This window comes from Macaca mulatta, chromosome 4 (genome assembly GCF_049350105.2).
Source record: "Macaca mulatta isolate MMU2019108-1 chromosome 4, T2T-MMU8v2.0, whole genome shotgun sequence".
NCBI classification, from domain to species: Eukaryota; Metazoa; Chordata; class Mammalia; order Primates; family Cercopithecidae; genus Macaca; species Macaca mulatta.
The window spans coordinates 69,572,719-69,593,112 of NC_133409.1; the positions used below are offsets into that span (position 1 = coordinate 69,572,719).

Here is a 20,394-nt window from a genome sequence, read left to right on the forward strand (position 1 = left end):
AAATTTTTTCAATAGCTTTTCTTTCGCATTCACAGCTTGGCTCACTGTTTGGCACAAGAGGCCTAGCTTTTGACCTGTCTTGGTTTTCAACACGCCCTCCTCACTAAGTTTAATTATTTCTAGGTTTTTATTTAAAGTGAGAGACCTGCGACTCTTCACTTGAACACTTAGAGGCCATTGTAGTTACTAATTGTCCTAATTCCAATACTGTTTCTCAGAGAATAGGGAGGCCAGAGGAGAGGAAGAGAGAAGGGGAAACAGCCAGTCCAGTGAAGCAGTCAGAACACACACTATCATGAACCATCATGGCCACGTTTCAGCCAACACAATTACAATAGTAACATCAAAGATCGTCAGTCACACATCACCGTAACAAACATACTAAAAATGAAAAAGTTTGAAAGTAAGAATTATCAAAATGTGAACAAAGTGAGCAGATGCCATTGGAAAAATGACTCCCGTAGACTTAAAACACAGGTTGCCACAAACTCTCAATTTGTAGAAAAACACAATATCTGTAAATTGCAATAAAGTGAAGCACAAAACATGATGTATGCCTATACTTTTTTTTCTATCCACATCTACCCCCCAACGCCTTTTTTTTTTTTTTTTTTTTTTTTTGGTAGAGACCAGGTCTTGCTCTCTTGCCCAGGCTGGCCTTGAACTCCTGAGCTCAAGTGATCCTCTCACCTCAGCCTCCCAAAGTGCTAGGATTACTGGCATGAGCCACTGCACCCAGCCCCCACCCCCAACTATTTTAAAAGTCTAATTACTTTTTGATGATTGCCAACTTACCTATAGAAGTGTTCCTTTCAGCCCGGTGAGATGACTCACCGCCGTAATTCCAGCACTTTGGGAGGCTAAGGTGGGTGGATCACAAGGTCAAGAGATCGAGACCACCCTGGCCAACATGTTGAAATCCTGTCTCTACTAAAAATACATGGTGGTGTGTGCCTGTAGTTCCAGCTACTCGGGAGACTGAGGCAGGAGAATTGCTTGAACCTGGGAGGCAGAGGTTGCAGTGAGCTAAGGTCGCACCACTGCACTCCAGCCTGGCGACAGAGTAAAACTGTCTCAGAAATATAAAAAGAAGTGTTCCTTTCATCAACTATGAATGGATCAAGACTATGAATGTTTCTGAGAAAATCATTGCTGTTAGTATGAATGTTTTTAGTGTTCAAGGGTAGCTTTGGGGCACAGAAAAAAACAAACATGTACATTTATAAGAAAAAAGGGAAAGAGCCATTGTAGTATACCTGTTTTGCAGATGAGGAAACTGAGGCTCTTAGAAACTATTGCCCACGCTAGTAAACGAAATGCCCAGTACCAGTCCTGGGCTGTATTTCCACTTAGTGTCTCAGAACTACCTGAACTCTATTAAAAATGCGCATTTCTGGGCTCCACTGACACACGTTGAATCAATCTTTCTGGGGTGAAACACCGGAACCATTATTTTTTTTGAGACAGAGTCTCGCTCTGTCACCCAGCTAGAGTGCAGTGGCGCCATCTTGGCTCACGGCAGCCTCCACCTCCCGGCTTCAAGTGATTCTCCTGCCTCAGCCTCCTGAGTAGCTGGGATTACAGGCGTGCACCACCATGGCTGGCTAATTTTTGTATTTTTACTAGAGACAGGGTTTCACCATGTTGGCCAGGATGGTCTTGAACTCCTGACCTCAAGCAATCCATTCACCTTGACCTCCCAAAGTGCTGGGATTATAGGTGTGAGCCGCTGCACCTGGCCTGGAACCTTTATTTTTACCAAACTCTCCGGTGATCCTTATACCATGAGCCGCTTGGGACCCACACTCCAGTGCTTTCCTGGACCCAGACAAAAATAAGAACCTGGCATAGCCAAATTAACAGTCACAACAGGCTGGGAAGAGCATGGCATATGGGCCTCAGTAACCCATTATTGGATGGATGGATTTTAGTGCTTATTTATAAGGTGATTTGTAAACTTTCCCATATGGTCACATGTATTCAGCACAATAATACAATTAATTCCCTGGGAATGAAGTAGCTTTATCCCAAGTGTTTCCAAACAAAACTAACTGAAATGTTCCCAGGTTATAGACAGTTGACTGCACCCAGTCCATCTGTTCCAACCCAGCTGGCAGTAGAAAGGCTGGTCCTGGTTGTGAGTCTGAGCAGCTCTCTCCTCTAAAGCCCCGTCTGGGAACTGCAGTGCCTCCGGTTCCATTTGTCAGCTGTGTCTCTGAAAACTGGGGGAAGCTTCCCAATGCCTTTCTGCTCTTGGCAATGTACTGTTGATGGCATTGCCTGGAACTTCTTCGCCCTGCATTTCTGTTAGGTGCGGTGGAAGACCCTGTCGGAGACTGAAAACAAAATGTAAGGGTGGTCTTAGCACTGAAGCCTGGGGGCTGCTGTGGCTGCACCTTTGGTCTATTGTGAGAGGGGAAAAAGCCAGCTCCCAGTGCTCATGTGCTGCTGAGAACATATCACAGGGTGGTGGTGAAGTTAACCTCTGCAATCGCTCATCCCAGAAGATTCCAGAAAGAGCTGAGCTCCTAACACTTTCTTTCTTTTTTTTTTTTTGAGATGGAGTCTTGCTCTGTTGCCCAGGCTGGAGTGCAGTGGCATGATCTCGGCTCACTACAACTTCTGCCTGCCAGGTTCAAGCGATTCTGCTGCCTCAGCCTCTCGAGTAGCTGGGATTACAGGTGCCTGCCACCACGCCCAGCTAAGTTTTGTATTTCTGATAAGATGGGATTTCCCCATATTGGCCAGGGTGGTCTCGAACTCCTGACCTTGTGTCTGCCCGCCTTGGCCTCCTAAAGTGCTGGGATTACAGGCGTAAGCCACTGCACCTGGCCCTGTTTTTTTTTTTTTTTTTTTTTTAAAAGAAGAAATTGAGTCTTGCTCTGCCACCCAGGCTGGAGTGCAGTGGTACAGTCATAGCTTACTATAGCCTCAAACTCATGGGCTCAGGCAATCCTCCAGCTTCAGCCTCCCAAGTATCTGGGACCACAGGCATGTGCCACCACTCCCAGCTAAATTTTTTATAGAGATGGGATCTTGTTGTGTTACCCAGGCTGGTCTCAAACTCCTGGCCTCAAGCAGTCCTCCCGCCTTGGCCTCTCAAAGTCCTGGGACTACAGGTGCATGCCATCATGCCAGGCCTTCTGTCACTTTTACCTAGGCCTGCTCACCCCAGGCTGGCACCTTCCTCAGAGGTGGGAGGTGAAGGTGGCTGCTGCTGGGCATTTGGGAGGTACAGGTGCAGACTATGTTGTGGATTCTCAGAGGACTGAGCAGCTCTCTCTCTCTCTCCCCCTAGGAGGCTTTAATAGTGTTACCAAAGTGGATCTTCAGTGTTTCTGGAACTTTCCTCTCCTTCATTTCCTTCCTTACCTAATTCCTTCTTTAAATTCCAGGACCTGGATCTTATCTTGGCTCCACACTTTTTGTCCAACAGCAAGCCCCCTGTCTTCACCCCGCTAATCTACCCTGTCTTCACTTCCCTCTTCCCACTTTATTTGCTTTCCCCATGGACCCATACTCGGGGTTTTGGGAGGATGGCAGCGGAGTATGGTGGAGGAGAGGGATTATTTAAAGTAGAAACCCAAAGTTTTTATTATAGTAAACTTTTAAAATACAAGAGAAAAATTCACCCCTAGAAAATTATTGTAAACATCTGGTTTGTTTCCCTCTGCATAGTTTAAAAACTGGATTGCCACATTTTACCTTGAGTTAGTGTCTTGATTTCATTGTTATGCTGCCTGCCCACTCCATACTGTACACTTGGAGTGTGTCCTTCTGTGGTCTAGTTATTTTCACTTGCAGGAACGAACTTTCTGAGAAACTGTGTCGTGTCAGTCCTTTCTACTCATTAACCAAGAAATCACAATGTTGTTTTTCTTTCTCAATGTAGAGAAGTCATTCAGAATTCAAAAGAAGTTCTAAGTTTATTGCAAGAAAAAAACCCTGCCTTCAAGCCGGTTCTTGCAATTATCCAGGTAAGCTGAGAACAAAGTTCAGTCCTACTATTTTAGGATGCCTTTCAATTTAGAAAATGATTGTATGCAAAAGAACACCTGCATTTCTTGCCAAAGAGGAGAGGGCTCAGTTGGCAATGCTGTTTTCTTTGGTCTTTTGCTTCTTTGGGGTCGTGGGTGAAGTACTGCTCTGCTTCAGAGTGTCTTCTTGTGTGACTTTCCTCTCTGAGATATGAGTAGCTTTCAGAGGTCTAGGAGATAGGTACTTACATGCATTGCATTACACAGGATATATCGTGGTCCATGTGTGCTCACAAATGCTTACCAAATGTGATTTGAAGGTGCTGGGGGAAAAAGTCCCACTTTGTTTCAGTGGAGGCAGATGCTAGATGAAACATGAGTATTTGGTAATCTTTTTACTCTATCTTTTAAAACCTGCCGTAAACTTAATGGGACAAAAGTCATTACCCTGTCAAAAGGACTTTGCATTCCACATACTTCTTTTGGCTGCAGTCCCTGGTTCTGAGCCACAGTTGGCCCCAGTTGCCATCCTGATTGGCACACTTGTGTGATGGCAGGTGCCGAGAAATAACGAGGTGAGCCAAGCCTGGAAGCAAACACAGCCCGACAGTTGGGCTGCTACCGCGGGGCTTGGCACGCACTTAGGGTATCAAAATAGCAGCCTCTGGTTCCATCGTGCTGCCATGCTGCGTATTTCAGGATGACAGAGCTGTGCTCAAGTTACTTACATTCTCTGGGATCTGTATCCACATCTCATTACAAAGAAAGGCAAGTTAGAACAATAGAAAGAAAATTAGATTAGGACTCGGGCCTCCTGGGAATCTGCTGACTCCCTGCCTTTCCATCCAAAGGCAAACCATTTCAACTCCTACCTTTGGTGTTCCCATTTTTTGGCTTCTTTTTGTGATGGGGTCTTGCTCTGTTGCCTGGGCTAGAGTGCAGTGGCATAATCTTGGCTCACCACAGCCTTGACCTCCTGGGCTTAAGCAATCCTCCCACCTCAGCCTCCTGAGTAGCTGGGACTGCAGGCATGCACCATCACACCCAGCTAATTTTTGTATTTTTTGTAGAGATGGGGTTTCAGCATGTTGCCCAGGCTGGTCTCGAACTCCTGGGCTCAAGCAATCCACAGCCTCAGCCTCCCAAAGTGCTGGGATTACAGACATGAGCCACTGTGCCCAGTCAGCATCCTCATTTTTAGAGAGGGAAGCTGACTATGTGACTATGTATGTCTTCTAACAGGAGGGATATTATTTTCCTTAAAAAAGTGATATAATTTGAAGGCCTGAAGAATTGCTCTGTTAAATACTGGCCACGAGTCCCTTTTTATAAGCAGCAAGATTGTTTTTCTGCACTTTCCTTATTATCTTTGTAATTAGATCATCTGTAATCACAAAATTCATCTCTGGATTATCTTTTGTGCCTTTTCAAGCTATTTTTGTGTTGTTATGTTGTTTTTACTCTCCTAAGGCAGGTGACGACAACTTGATGCAGGAAATCAACCAGAATTTGGCTGAGGAGGTGAGGACTGTTGCTTTTTAAAAACTCATTGTAACTTTTAACAATACATTCTTTTATAGTGACGAATAACCTTGTGTTCCTTTTTCAGACTGGTCTGAACATCACTCACATTTGCCTCCCTCCAGATAGCAGTGAAGCCGAGGTAAGAATGGCAGAGCTCTAAACTCTTGCTGCTTCTTTCCTCTTAAGACTTGATAGGCCCATTGGCATCTCTTAGTGGTAGCTGGGACAGATCTAACCTTTGCTTGTGGCTGAATTAGAGGGAAGAGTTCACTTCTTTTCTCTAGGGTAAATGCTTCATGATATCCTTGTTCCTTGTCATTTGTATGTTTCTACCGAAGACTTGAGCTGCGACTTGTTGAGTTCAGTTGTGTTTCTTCAGCTGCTGTGGCAGCGTCATCTAGTGGAAATTGTCAGGCTGAGGCAAGGAAACTAGGCCTCGGGCCACAGATCCCTGTGCCAGGGCCCAGCCCTTCTGTGGTTAGCTTTTCTTCCTATTGGCTTCATGTGATAGAAAACCTCAAATAATGGCATCTTAAATAACATACAAGTTTATTTCTCTCGCTCTCTTTTTCTTTTTTTTTGAGATGGAGTTTCACTCTCGTTGCCTAGGCTGGAGCGCCATGGTGCCATCTCGGCTCACTACAACCTCCGCCTCCCAGGTTCAAGCGATTCTCCTGCCTCAGCCCCCTAAGTAGCTGGGATTACAGGTGCGTGCCACCACGCCCGGCTAATTTTTGTATTTTTAGTAGAGACGGGGTTTCACCATTTTGGCCAGGCTGGTCTTGAACTCCTGACCTCAGGTGATCCACCTGCCTCGGCCTCCCAAAATGTTGGGATTACAGGTGTGAGCCACTGCGCCCGGCTAATTTTTGTATTTTTAGTAGAGACGGGGTTTTACCATTTTGGCCAGGCTGGTCTTGAACTCCTGACCTCAGGTGATCCACCCGCCTCGGCCTCCCAAAGTATTGGGATTACAGGTGTGAGCTACTGTGCCCAGCCTGGAAGTGTATTTTTCTGGGACATGAATAAAGTTTGGAAGTAGGCAGTCCCTGGTTGATGACATCACCAAGTCGTAGGAGCTTGGGCTCCTGTCCGTCTGCTTTGCCACCTTTGTGGTTTAGTTAACAAGCACTTTGTTCTGATTGATCAGTGAGGCCCAGCAGGTCTGCTAGTCATTTGTGAGACAAAGAATGGGAATTTGTAGAGTTTGTATCTGACCTTGTACTGTGTAAACAAGGGGGCATCTGAGTCCTATGGGGAAGGGCAGTTCTTTGCAGTACACAGAGGGTAAGGGGATTTGTTAACCTTCCCTCTTTTCTAGGATCACAGGGCTCAGGTAAAGTTCACTGTCACCAACAAGAAAAAGGAAGGACAAAGACAGGCCCCTGCTGTCTTTAAAGACATTTCCTGAAAGTCGCAGTTCTACATCCATTCAGTTGTCCTCTACCTAGTTGCCTGACCAACTGCAAGGGAGCCTGGGAAGTGTAGTTTTTATACCAGGAAGCCTTAGATCATTTATTAGCAAGCTAAAAATCAAGAGTTTATTACTGAGAAAGGAAACTGTATATTGGGCGATAAGTGTTTGCCACACTTGCCATTGGAGCATGGTACAAATATGAAGTGTTAAATATGTAACAAATACCTGTGATACCAGCAGTGACAGCATGCAAAGGAGGTTGTTGTTCACTTGCAGGATACCCACTGTCTGCAGTGGAATTTGCTTTTCTTTCTTTTTTTTTTTTTTGAGATGGAGTCTCGCTGTCAGGCTGGAGTACAGTGGTGTAATCTTGGCTCGCTGCAACCTCTACCTCTCAGGTTCAAGTCATTCTCCTGCCTTAGCCTCCCAAGTAGCTGGGATTACAGGCACCTGCCACCATGCCTGGCTACTTTTTTGTATTTTTAGTAGAGACGGGGTTTCCCCATGTTGACCAGGCTGTCTTGAACTCCTGACCTCAGGTGATGGCCTGCCTCTGCCTCCCAAAGTGCTGGGATTACAGGCGTGAGCCGCCGCGCCCAGCTGCAATTTGCTTTTCTTTAGGTTGTTTTGCCACTGATTTGTTTTGTTGTTGTTGTTTGTTTGTTTGTTTTGAGACGGAGTCTCAGTCTGTCACCCAGGCTGGAGTACAATGGCGCGATCTCCGCTCACTGCAACTTCCACCCCCCATGTTCAAGTGATTCTCCTCCCCGTTCAGCCTCCCAAAGTAGCTGGGATTACAGGCACCTGCCATTATGCCTGGCTAATTTTTGCATTTTTGTGGAGACGGAGTTTTACTATGTTGGCCAGGCTGTTCTTGAGCTGCTGACCTCAGGTGATCTGCCCTCCCTGGCCTCCCAAAGCGCTGGGATTACAGGCATGAGCCACCTCATCTGGCCTTGCCACTGGTATTGATAGCCCTTGATTTTCATTGTTGTTGTTTATAATTGACACATAATAATTGTGCATGCGTGAGGGGTACATGTGATGTTTCAGTACTTGGGTATGTTGTATAATGATTAAATCAGGTTAGTTACATTCATCACCTAGAACCTTTATCATTTCCTTGTGGTGATAGCTTTCAAGATCTTTTCTAGCTGTCTTAAAATATACAATACATTGTCATTAGCTATAGTCACCCTACTATGTAATAGAACACTAGAATTTATTCCTCCTATCTAAGTGTAACTTTGTACCTACTGATTGACCAACCTCTCCCCATTTCCCCTTCTCCATCCCTCTCCAGCCTCTGGTAACCTCCATTCTGTTCTCTATTTCTATGAGATCAACTTTCCTAGATTACACATGCAAGTGACAGCCTATGGTATTTGCCTTTCTGCACCTGGCTTATTTCATTTCATGTTATGTCCTCCAGGTTCATTCATGTTGCCACAAATGACAGGATTTCGTTCCTTTTTATGGTTGAATGATATTCCATTGTGTATACAAACCACACTTTCTTTGTCCTCCATTAATGGGTACTTGGATTGGTTCCATCTCTTGGTTACTGTGAATAGTGCTGTAATAAACACGGGAATGCAGACGGCTTCTCAGCATAGTCGTTTCAGTTCCCGTGCATATATACCTAGTGGTGGGAATGGCTGGGTCATATGGTAGTTTTTTTTAAATTTTGTGAGGAATCTTCATACGATTTTCTCTAATGGCTGTATTAATCTGCATTCCCACCAACAGTGTATAAGGGCTCCCCTTTCCACATATCCTCGCCAGCATTTGTTGTTGTGATTTTTGATAATAGCCATTCTAGCTTGATATCTCATTGTGGTTTTGATTTGCGTTTCCCTGATAATTGGTGGTGTTGAGTGTTTTGTCATATACCTGCAGGCCATTTGTATGTCCTTTAGGAGATGGCTGTTCTCATCTTTTCCCATGAATGTTTTCAGTTTGATTTAATCCCAGTTGTGTATTTTTGCTTTCATTGCCTATTTTGTTGAGGTCCTATCCAAAAAAACCTTGTCCAGACCAGTGTCATGAAGCATTTCCTCTATGTTTTCTTCTAGAAGTTTTATTGTTTGAGACCTTATATTAAGTCTTTAATTCATTTTAAGTTGATTTTTGTAGAAGGTGAGCAACGAGGGCCTAGTTTCATTCTTCTGTGTGTGTATATCCAGTTTTCCCAGCGCTATTTATTGAAGAATCTCTCTTTCCACAATGTGTGTTCTTAGCACCTTCACCTTGACTTATTTTTTGACAAGGAATTATTTATTCCCTGTTTTTCTTTGGGAAAATTCTAATAGAGTGAATTTGTATGGTATTATATTGAAAAAGAATAAGTACCTCAATGTATTAATTAAGATTTGTATTGACATTTGTTGCTTCTACCAAATGCTTGGTACAGGTGACAATAGTTTCCTCACTTCATTCCTTCATTCTGGTCTCTGCTTGGATATTGTGGCCTCTGACCACCCCTCCACCCATTACTGTGTTAGCCTTTTACCCCACTGAACCTTTATTTTTCTGCATATCCTTTATTCTTTCCAGTGATTTTATTATTATTATTACAATTTGGAAGGGAGGAACTTCCCTTCTCCACTAGAGTATAAGATCCATGAGGACAGTTTTGTTTATAGCTGTATTTCCTTTACTTAGAACTGATACAGAGTAGGTGCTCAAACCATTTGTTGAATGAATGAAAGAATGCCAAATGAATGAAACAAAGCTTTCTTTCTGATTTTGTACCTCAAATGGTTTCCCCTGCCCCTGAACAGATAGTGATTTTTGCTAGGCAATGGAAAAAAAAAAGGTAAACCAACCCTTCCTCAGAGCCTCTGAGTGAGATCTATAGGCAAAGATAAGTATCTTCTCACTTATGAGCAAATATTTTTGTTAAGTGAGATGAATCAGGATCTTATCTCCTGGCATGAAATAGACAGAGAGGACAAAGCATTGCTTATTTAGAAACACACCCAGACATTCATTAGCTTCCCCAAAATGTAGCTTGGTCTTTTTCCTAAATAGTGAATTATTTTAGTGTTTCCCATAAAAGGAGCTGTGCATGCTAAGAATTTTTCTAGCACAAGCCTTTGGAAAGGCTTGTTATGTGTCACTGAGGTCCAGATAACCCGAGGGCCTCTGTGACCGCTTGGACGTCATGATTAGTGAGCTGTGTTGAACACATTGTGTTTGAAGCACACAAGCTTAGCTGGGCCAGGTTGGAAGGCTTCAGATTCGTGTTTCCTATCCTTCATGAAAACTGGCAGTGTGTTGGCTTAAAGTATGCTTGTTGACAGAGAAGTATCCTTTGTCTATGTAAACGTTAATAGCTGTTGAGCTTTGGTTTTGTTCTGTTTTGTCTTTTTCTGGCACAGAGTAGAGCCATAGAAAGGCAGAGAAGTCACTAAAAAAATTCAGCCAACCCTTTCAATTTTTTTTTTTTGAGCTTTACACCAAGTCTTCAACAAGGAGCAAAACAACAACAGCAAACTTTAACAGATGCATTTTCATGAATCCACTTTTTATATAAAGCTTCCTTTGTTGTGTCTCATTTTCACAAAACTATTTTTATTTTGGTTTTTTGTTTTTCTTTAGATTATAGATGAAATCTTAAAGATTAATGAAGATACCAGAGTACATGGCCTTGCCCTTCAGATCTCTGAGAACTTGTTTAGCAACAAAGTCCTCAATGCCTTGAAACCAGAAAAAGATGTGGATGGGTAAGAAAATAAAATCAAATAATCCACCTTTATGGCTAAATCACTTTTTCTGTTGTGCCTGCTTTTATTTTTCTAAATTTCTCCTATTTATTTTAACTCTCAGTAATTAGATGAAAAAAATTCTTTTAAATATTTCAGGATAGGATTTTTTTTTTTTTTTTTTTTGAGACGGAGTCTCACTCTGTTGCCCAGGCTAGAGCACAGTGGCGTGATCTCGGCTCACCACAAACTCCACCTCCTGGGTTCAAGCGATTCTCCTGCCTCAGCCTCCTGAGTAGCTGGGATTACAGGCATGCGCCACCACACCTGGCTAATTTTTATATTTTTATTGAGATGGGGTTCACCATGTTGGCCGGGATGGTCTCAATCTCCTGACCTCGTGATCCACCTGCCTCAGCCTCCCAAAATGTTGGGATTACAGGCGTGAGCCACTGTGCCTGGCCATCTGTAGGCTTTTAAAATTCTGCATGCTAAAGTTATATATTTTGGAAAATACATTAGCCCTTTTATAGTGCTTCGGTGCCATGTAATCTTATGCTATCATATTCATTTAATAAGTTCCGGTCTGACTTATACAATCTTTAGCCAGCTCTACTCTTCTAATAGATTTTTCCTTGGTAATTCTACCAGACCAGAGAAAAAAACTTAGAAACCGGATTCCCCAGCAGTACCATATTCTGTCTTAGTCCCAGGCCAGTTGAGAAAAGCAAAATAAATACTTTTCTTAATGACACAGGTTTTATTTGAAATTTGGAGGGGAACATCATAACTATTGGGTGCTGTAATGTTGGGCTGTGATTCATGTCATAGAGTGACATAAGCTTCATAGAACAAAGGATACCGGCCGTTTCCAGTGGGGGATAAGCATGCTTCCTGGGGATTAAAAACCCCATTTTACTCCATGGAAATATAGCAAGTATTTTGTACTCTGGCCAAAAAGAACACAATGTGTTTATGGTTATAGGTTGTAAGCAGATTTATAAAGTTAGATTCCAGATCCAGTAGACCTTGCAGGGGCTGGATGGGGAGGCTGCCACCTCCCTGAGACACCCAGCAATCTTCCATTCTAGCCTTTTATCGTGACTTGAGTAGGCCCAAACACAGGCTGAAAAGGTGTCACGAACACCTCCAGCCCTAGCCAGGCAGGGTGGCTCATACCTATAATCCTAGTACTTTGGGAGGCCAAGGCGGGAGGATCACTTGATCTCAGGAGGTCAAGACCAGCCTGGGCAACATAGTGAGACCTTGTCTGTATTTTTCTTTTTTTTGAGTCAGAGCCTTGCTCTGTCGCCCAGGCTGGAGTGCAGTGGCACGATCTCGACTCACTGCAAGCTCCGCCTCCCAGGTTCATGCCATTCTCCTGCCTCAGCCTCCCGAGTAGCTGGGACTACAGGTGCCCGCCACCACACCTGGCTAATTTTTTGTGTTTTTAGTAGAGATGGAGTTTCACCGTGTTAGCCAGAATGGTCTCAATCTCCTGACCTCATGATCCACCCGCCTCAGCCTCCCAAAGTGCTGGGATTACAGGCGTGAGCCACTGCGCCCGGCCCCTCGTCTCTATTTTTAAGTAAACAATTAAATATTTTTTTAAAAAAAACAACAACAATCTCCAGTCCTGTCGTAGACTAACTTTAAAAGGAGAAGAAGTCCTAATCAATGAGAAAACTTTCAGAACTTGAAGGTCCCAGGACATAGTTTCAAGTCTTTCATAAAAGGAGAGGAATTCATGCTGAGGCCCAGCCAGGAAACAACCAACCAAACAAACAACAACAACAGAGAGTAAAAGGAGACAACTATGAAAATGGTTCTAAATGTCTCCATTCTGTTACTAACTGGGATTGATGTGCTCAGTTTAGGCTAGATAGTTGTGGAATGTTTTGTCCTACATTTGAATAGGGAAAGGCACAGAACCCTTCAGAAGATGTGTGGTCTCTCATTTTTCCCACCGCCTCCCACCCCGACTTCTCAAGGAGATAAATATTGAGATCAAGTTGAAATCAGACCTGTGCCTCAATCCCAGGTCTTACTGGGTCACTCCAGATTTATAGGATTGGTTCTGGGTTTTGGTGAACTGCAGGACCGTGCTGTTGTGTAACTCTAGGGATGCTAGTCCATTGGGGTCCGTTGAAAGGAGCTCCCTGGAGTTGTAAAGTGAAGCCCTGTATGGCCTTAGGCTGTGTCCTGGTATATTGGCAGAACCAGGACACCCAAGGTCAGGGCCAGGGTGAAGTTTTCTAAGGTACTACCTTAGAAAATGAATGACCTTTATTGCCTGCTTTCTCTTTAATTCATTTTTTATGTTTTTTTTTTTGAGATGGAGCCTCGCTCTGTTGCCCAGGCTGGAGTGCAGTGGCATGATCTTGGCTCACTGCAACCTCTGCCTCCCAGGTTGAAGTGATCCTCCTGCCTCAGTCCCCTAGTAGCTGGGATTACAGGCACGTACCATCACGCCCAGCTAATTTTTGTATTTTTAATAGAGTCGAGGTTTCGCCATGTTGGTCAGGCTAGTCTCGAACTCCTGACCTCATGTGATCCACCTGCCTCAGCCTCCCAAAGTGCTGGTGTTACAGGCGTGAGCCACCATGCCTGGCCGTCTTTAATTCATTTTTATGTATTCTATCAAACATTGACTTGAATGTTATTTGGGGTTAATATATGTACATTACATGTGAGTGATTTTTTTGACTGGACTTTGACTTAACCTATTCCCTTATTTTCTGATTTAGAGTAACAGACATAAACCTGGGGAAGCTGGTGCGAGGGGATGCCCATGAATGTTTTGTTTCACCTGTTGCCAAAGCTGTAATTGAACTTCTTGAAAAATCAGGTAGGATGCTCCTTGAGAAATGCTGCTGTTTTCTATTTATTGGTATTTACATTTTTTAAAATAAGGATTTGTTTGGGGAAGAATTAAATTTTTTAAATTATTATTCTGATATCCTTTTAAGATGTTTCTAGAAGATTCTAATTGAACATAGAAGTGCTATTTCACTTTGACTTTATTTTTCTCATCTTTTGGGAGATACAGATGAATACCTAGAAACTTTTTCTAGTAAGACTATCTTATAAATTAAAAGAAAAATTAGTTGAGATAAATGATTAGCCCTGTTTTAAACATGCTCAGTTTCTCTCGTGAAACAGTTCAAAATAACCACAGTAAAATATGCTTCCAGTTGCAGCTTACTAAATCTGTCAATGTGTAGGCTTAGATAAGATTTACATTGAAGACTTCAATGAGGCCAGGCACAGTGGCTCATGCCTATAATCTCAGTGCTAGGCAAGGCCAAGGTGAGAGGATCACTTCAGGGCAGGTTGAGACCAGCCTGGACAAACATAGTGAGACCTTATCTCTATAAAAAATTTAAAAATTAGCTGGGTATGGTGATGTGCACCTGTAGTCCCAGCTATGCTGGAGGCTGAGGTGGGAGGATCTCTTGAGCCCAGGAGTTTGAGGTTACAGTGAGCTATGTTTGCACCAATGCACTCTAGCCTGGGTGACATAGCAAGACCCTGCCTCAAAAAAACAAAAAAAAAAGAGAAAAATGAAGAAGCCAATAGATGTAGTTTAGGGCATGGGAACCTAGGTTGGGATTTATTGGTAAGCAGCTTGCTTTTCAGTAGTCAGGACTTACTTTCCATTGTTGTCCCCTTGACTTGGCATTTTTATGTCAATGAAATAGAAATTAATATTTTCTCTTTCTTCATCGTTAAATTTAATGAGTAAATTACTACCAAGTATTTATATATTTAAGGGCTTTCTAGCTGAGAACATAAAGATTCAACTAACTGGGCAGGTGCAGTGGCTTACACCTGTAATCCCAGTGCTTTGTGGAACCAAGGTGGGAGGACTGCTTGAGCCCAGGAATTTGAGACTAGCTTGGGAAACATAGGGAGACTCCATCTCTACAAAAAAACAATTTTTTTTTAATTAGCCAGGTGTGGTGGCATGTGCCTGTGGTCCCAGCTACCCGGGAGGCTGAGGTAGGAGAATTGCTGGAGCCTGGGAGGTCAAGGCTGCAATGAGCTGTGATCACACCACAGCATTCCATCCTGGGCAACAAGCAAGAGCCTATCTGGAAAAAAAAAAAATCCAATTAACTAAATATTTTTCTCTACTCCAATTTGAATAGAAACGAGGCAAATGCCCCTTCCTACCCCTGAACATGCAACAATCAAAGAAGAATTTCAAAAATAGATGGCAAAGTTTTATTAAAAGCTAACATTCAGGATATATATGCCCTTTGGGCAGTAATATTAAGCTCAAATCTATGAAATAATCCATATATAAAGTGCTTTTTCATTACATGGATGATCAAGATGAAGATTCTGAGCCACTTCATCAGAAAGTACTCAAAGAAAAGAGTAAATTAGGCTGGTAAATTATAGTTATATATTGTGGAAAGAATAGGAATTGGAACCAGAAGGGTTTGAATAGATAATTTTTGCTGATTATAACACCCCACTCCTAGTTCATTGTCATTGTAGGTTGGTGCTGAAAAAGGTCAAGTTTTAAAAGGGTTTTTTGAGACAGTCTTGCTCTATTGCCCAGGCTGGAGTGCAGTGGCGCCCTCTTGGCTCACTGAAACCTCCACCTCCTGGATTCCAGTGATTGTCCTGCCTCAGCCTTCCAAGAAGCTGGGATTACAGGCATGTGCCACGATGCCCAGCTAATTTTTCGTGTTTTTAGTGGAGATGGGGTTTTACCATGTTGGCCAGGCTGGTCTTGAACTCCTAACCTGGAGTGATCTGCCTGTCTCAGCCTCCCAAAGTGCTGAAATTATAGGCGTGAGCCACTGCACCTAGCCTAAAAGGGTTTTTTTTTTTTTCAAGTTAAAGTTTTGAAAGGAAAGATCTGAGGTTTTGAGTATAATATCGAATTTTCATTTGGTTAGTAGGTGTCAACCTAGATGGAAAGAAGATTTTGGTAGTAGGGGCCCATGGGTCTTTGGAAGCTGCTCTACAATGCCTGTTCCAGAGAAAAGGGTCCATGACAATGAGTTCCCAGTGGAAAACACCCCAGCTTCAAAGGAAGGTAAATTTCATGTTGGAAATATATCATCTTGAAGGCTTATGTTAGAACAGAAGAAAGTCTAGAAATGTCTAAGCTAAGCGCTTAATTCAAGAAGTTAGAGGAAGAAAATTGAATAGACCCATATCCATTAAAGACATTGAATCAATCTACTCACCAAACAAACAAACAAGAAAAGGCAACAGGTGGTTTTACAAATGAGCTCTATCAAACAAAGAACAGATCATTCTAATACAATCCTTTTCTTTAGCAAATGGAAAAAGAAGGAACATGGCCAAACAGACTTTATGAGTGCCAAAACCAAACAAGGACAAGATGCTAAAGGAAAATTAACAGGCCAGTTTCAGCTGTGAATATAAATGAAATAATCATGAGCGAAATCTGAGAACACCAAATACAGCACAAGTTAGGTTTATTTTAGGATTCCCAGGTGATTGAACATGAGAAAATCTATCACTGTAATTCACCACATTATGATTAAAAACTAAATTCTCACCATAGTAAGTACAGAACAGTCATTTGGTAAATCTAGTATTCATTATGACCTTTTGAAAGTAATTATAATTTTGATGAAAATTATTAAGAAGACCTATATAAAAGCAGAAGTATCATCTTCATGGAGAAGATGCAATGTCTTAAAGATATTAATTGTCTGCAGATTATAAACTCCTGACATATTTTTTGTAGAATTTGACAATCTGATTCTGAAATCCAAATGGAAGCATAAAGGACAGACAGAGTCAAGACAATTTTGTGGAAAAACTAGGTGGGAGACATTCCCAACCACATGGTGTGAATTATTAAGCACTTACAGTAATTAGGATAATATGGTAGACAAACAGACTATCAGAACAGAAGAAAGTGGAAATTTATGCATATATGGAAGCTTGAGAGCAGGTACTGCAGATCAATGGGGAAAAGATTAACGATTAAAGGCCGGGCGTGGTGGCTCATGCCTGTAATCCCAGCACTTTGGGAGGCTGAGTTGGTCGAATCACTTGAGCTCAGGAGTTTCAGACCAGCCTGGCCAATATGGTGAAACACCATCTCTACTAAAAATACAAAAAAGTTGGCCAGGCGTGTCAGTGCAAGCTTGTAATCCCAGCTACTCAGGAAGCTGAGGCAGGAGAATCGCTTGAACCCAGGAGGCAGGGGTTGCAGTGAACTGCGATCGTGCCACTGCACTCCAGCCTGGGTAGCAGAGTGAGACTCTGTCTCAAAAAAAAAAAAAGAAAAACCAAACAAACAAAAAACTAAAACATTAACTATTCAAAATCATGCTGACTTAACTAGTTATGTATATGAGTCTAGCATAGGATTGCTAACCTGATACTACATATTAAAAAAATCACTTCTATGTTAAAATACCTAAATGTGGAAAGCAAAACTGTAAAATTTATAGAAAAAAATACAGGCGTATGCATTTAAGATGTTGGCATTGGAAGGATAGCTTAAGAGACCCCAAAAGCACAGATTGCTAAAGAAAAGATACATAAATCTGACTACATCCAAATTTTTAAAAACCCCGAAGTTTTTCTTTCTGAAAAGAAGTTCTTAAAAAAGTGAAAAGACAGCTATAGTGTAGAAGATATTTACAACAAACATTTAGCCAGCAATTAGTATTTTATAAAAGATTCCTACAAATCAGTGAGACAAAGACAATCTGTTAGAAAAACGGACACACGACAGGCCACTAACAGATGAGGAATCTGAGGTTTAAAAGACACGTGAAAAGCTGTCTGGTTTCCTACTGTTTTTGCTCACCAGTCATATTGGCAGTAGGTAAAAAGTGCCAGTTAGACATATTGACAAATGTCTGGAGCCCTGGGAATTCATATATTGCTGGCAGGAGTTTAAATTTGAAATAGGCATTTTGGAAAGCAGTTTAATGGAGTTTCAGCTACTCTTTGACCCAGGAATTTCACTCTAAATATATATCATATGGCTGGGCACGGTAGCTCACCCCTGTAATTCCAGCACTTTGGGAGGCTGAGGTGTGCAGACCACCTGAGGTCAGGGATTCAAGACCAGCCTGACCAACATGGAGAAACCCCATCTCTACTAAATATACAAAATTAGCCAGATGTGGTGGTGCATGCCTGTAATCCCAGCTATTCGGGAGGCTGAGGCAGGAGAATCGCTTGAATCTGGGAGGCAGAGGTTGCAGTGAGCCGAGATCACGCCATTGCACTCCAGCCTGGGCAACAAGAGCGAAACTCCATCTCAAAATATAATAATAATAATAATAAAAAGTATATATGTAAACATCATAGACAAAACTTGCCCATATATATACAAAGGTGTGTTTACAAATGGTCAGAGCAGCATGTTTATAGTGCAAAAACTTTTGTTTGTTTGTTTAAGACAGAGGGGCGGTGGTGATTCTGTGGGTCTTGGCCCCTTTCTGCTGTCAGGGCTGAGTTGGCTCCCTGAGTTGGTGAAAGCAGTATCCAGCCAGGTGCAAGGGAGGCGGGGGCAGGATTTCGCCTTTACTGATGGGCGGGCCACAGGTCCCCTGTAGAACGGTGACTCTTGAATATTGAGAGGACGGTATCCCTCCCTGAGCGTCTTCTGGAGCTTGATGACCACTAGGGAGTGTATCAAAGTCACGTGCACCAAATATGTGACCGGTGGCAGCTATTCAAGTTATCCCGAGTTCGTGCTGGTGTACCCGTACAGGTCTGCAGCAACTTCAGCTCTTGCCTCCTCAGAAGAAAGAATTGGACTGAGGGCCATAAGATAGAAGGAGAGACTGAGGCAATTTTCAGAGCAGGACGGAAAGTCTAGCAAAAAGCTCTAGAACAGTAAGGAAGGGAAAGAAGGAAAGTACAAGCTGGAAGAGGGCCAAGCAGGCAACTTGCAAAACCAAGTACACCGCAACAAGTCTTTAAACAGTGACCTAAATGCCCATCAGCATGAATGGATAAATCAGTATAGTTGTACGTAGAGTATGCATAGACATATGTTCCTAAAACAGAATGATATACAAGCAGTGAAAATTAATAAACTAGAGCTGTAGATAGCAACATGTTTTTTTATTTTGTTTTTTGTTTGTTTGTTTGTTTGAGATAAAGCCTCACTCTATCCCCCAGGCTGGAGTGCAGTGGCACGATCTCGGCTCACTGCAACCTCTGTCTCTTGGGTTCAAGTGATTCTTCTGCCTCAGCCTCCTGAGTAGCTGGGACTACAGGTGTGCGCCACCATGCCCAGCTAATTTTTGTATTTTTAGTAGAGACGGGGTTTCCCCATGTTGGCCAGGCTGGTCTGGAACTCCTGACCCCAGGTGATCCGCCCACCTCGACCTCCCAAAGTGCTGAGATTACAGGCATGAGCCACCGTGCCCAGGCCGGAAGAATTTTTAAAACACTGTTCAGTGAACAAAGACCCAATCTGCAGAAGGGTGTATTTCATATAACACCATTTATATATGTCTGAAAGCAACACAGCATATATATATGTAATCTAATACATACATGCATATAATATGTATTATATATAATCCTTATATATATATAGAATCAATATATATATTTAGGTCAGGACATTTAGATCACTGTTTAATATATATCAGGATTATATATAATATATATTATATTATTATGTATTAATTATTTAATCCTAATATATGTATATTAGGATTCCATGCAAATGAAGTAAAAATATAAAGAAATAATGCAAACTGCAAACCAAATCCGAAAAGCATTTATTGAAGCAAGGATGTGGATATAGATGGAAAGAAAACCTAGACACCTTCACACCTTTTTTCTTAAACTGGGCAATAGGTGTTGTCTAGGTATGTTAGGATATTGTTTTCCATTTTTATGTCTGAAATGATTGTTTTTCATTTTTAAAAATGACAGTACAGCTCACAGATTTCAAGCAAAGTGAAGTTTTAAATGAATGCATTAAGTACAATCAGTTACTACAGAACGTGATCTAAAAATACATGTTCCTCATGTTGCGGAGTGAGAATGGAAATGAGGAGTAAATTGTAATCCTGCCAGGGAAGCCAGGTGTCTCAGCAGATTTGGACTCTTTGCATGGCAGGTGGATCTAATTTATGTAATGCTTGGGTTAAGACAGCTCAGGAAGGCAGCCTTGCAATGAAACCTGAATCTGTGTGCGTTTTTAGCAGTCACCGCGTGGTGGCAGCCTATCCAAGAAAATTCAAGGGCAATAGTTTGCTCTTGAGAGCCTAGAAATTTTTATTTGGAAGCTCAGTGGAAGAGGAAAATAAACCTTGCCCTGCACTGAACAGCTGTGGTGAAGAGAGAAAATACCTTCCTTGGCAATTGAATGTTTTCGCAGCTGTCACAGATACTTTTGCTAGTTGTATCTGTATTTTTGAAAAACAAAGACATTTTTCAAAGTACTTTTTTTATTACGGGAATAAATCACCTTGTCTCTGTACTTTGGGATGAATCTCATCCGAACTTTGAGAATGATTAAGTGACTTCACTTTCTGGAGAAGCTAGTCATTGGGTAACATTCTTGTTTTCATATGTACCAGAAGGTTCTCTTTCATAGTTGATGTTGCACACACATTTTTTTCCCCTAAGTCCTTGGTATTTATAGTGGCACCACTGCAAATGTTAGAGGCGGTCAACTTTCATTCTTATTATTGCTTCATCTTTGTGGCCAAAAACATGGGAAGAAATGTTCATGGCCCCACCCCATACTTGTCCCCCCTCTACCTGGCCTACCTGCCTATGTCAGGCT

The 20,394-nt window shown here is 42.3% G+C and overlaps 1 protein-coding gene across 6 annotated transcripts in view; it reads left to right on the forward strand.

Annotated features, from left to right (window-relative positions):
- The window catches only part of MTHFD1L (methylenetetrahydrofolate dehydrogenase (NADP+ dependent) 1 like), a 231,075-nt gene that overhangs the window by 5,651 nt on the left and 205,030 nt on the right, over positions 1–20,394 (forward strand). For 3 of the 6 annotated variants that reach the window (XM_015137112.3, XM_028847236.2, XM_077999547.1), the window contains exons 2-7: positions 3,893–3,977; positions 5,448–5,498; positions 5,587–5,640; positions 10,522–10,646; positions 13,373–13,473; positions 15,539–15,678. In XM_015137112.3, the coding sequence (XP_014992598.2) occupies positions 3,893–3,977; positions 5,448–5,498; positions 5,587–5,640; positions 10,522–10,646; positions 13,373–13,473; positions 15,539–15,678 (556 nt within the window). The remainder of the gene's footprint in view (positions 1–3,892; positions 3,978–5,447; positions 5,499–5,586; positions 5,641–10,521; positions 10,647–13,372; positions 13,474–15,538; positions 15,679–20,394) is intronic. The other 3 variants (XM_015137113.3, XM_077999548.1, XM_077999549.1) reach the window with 1 other exon arrangement.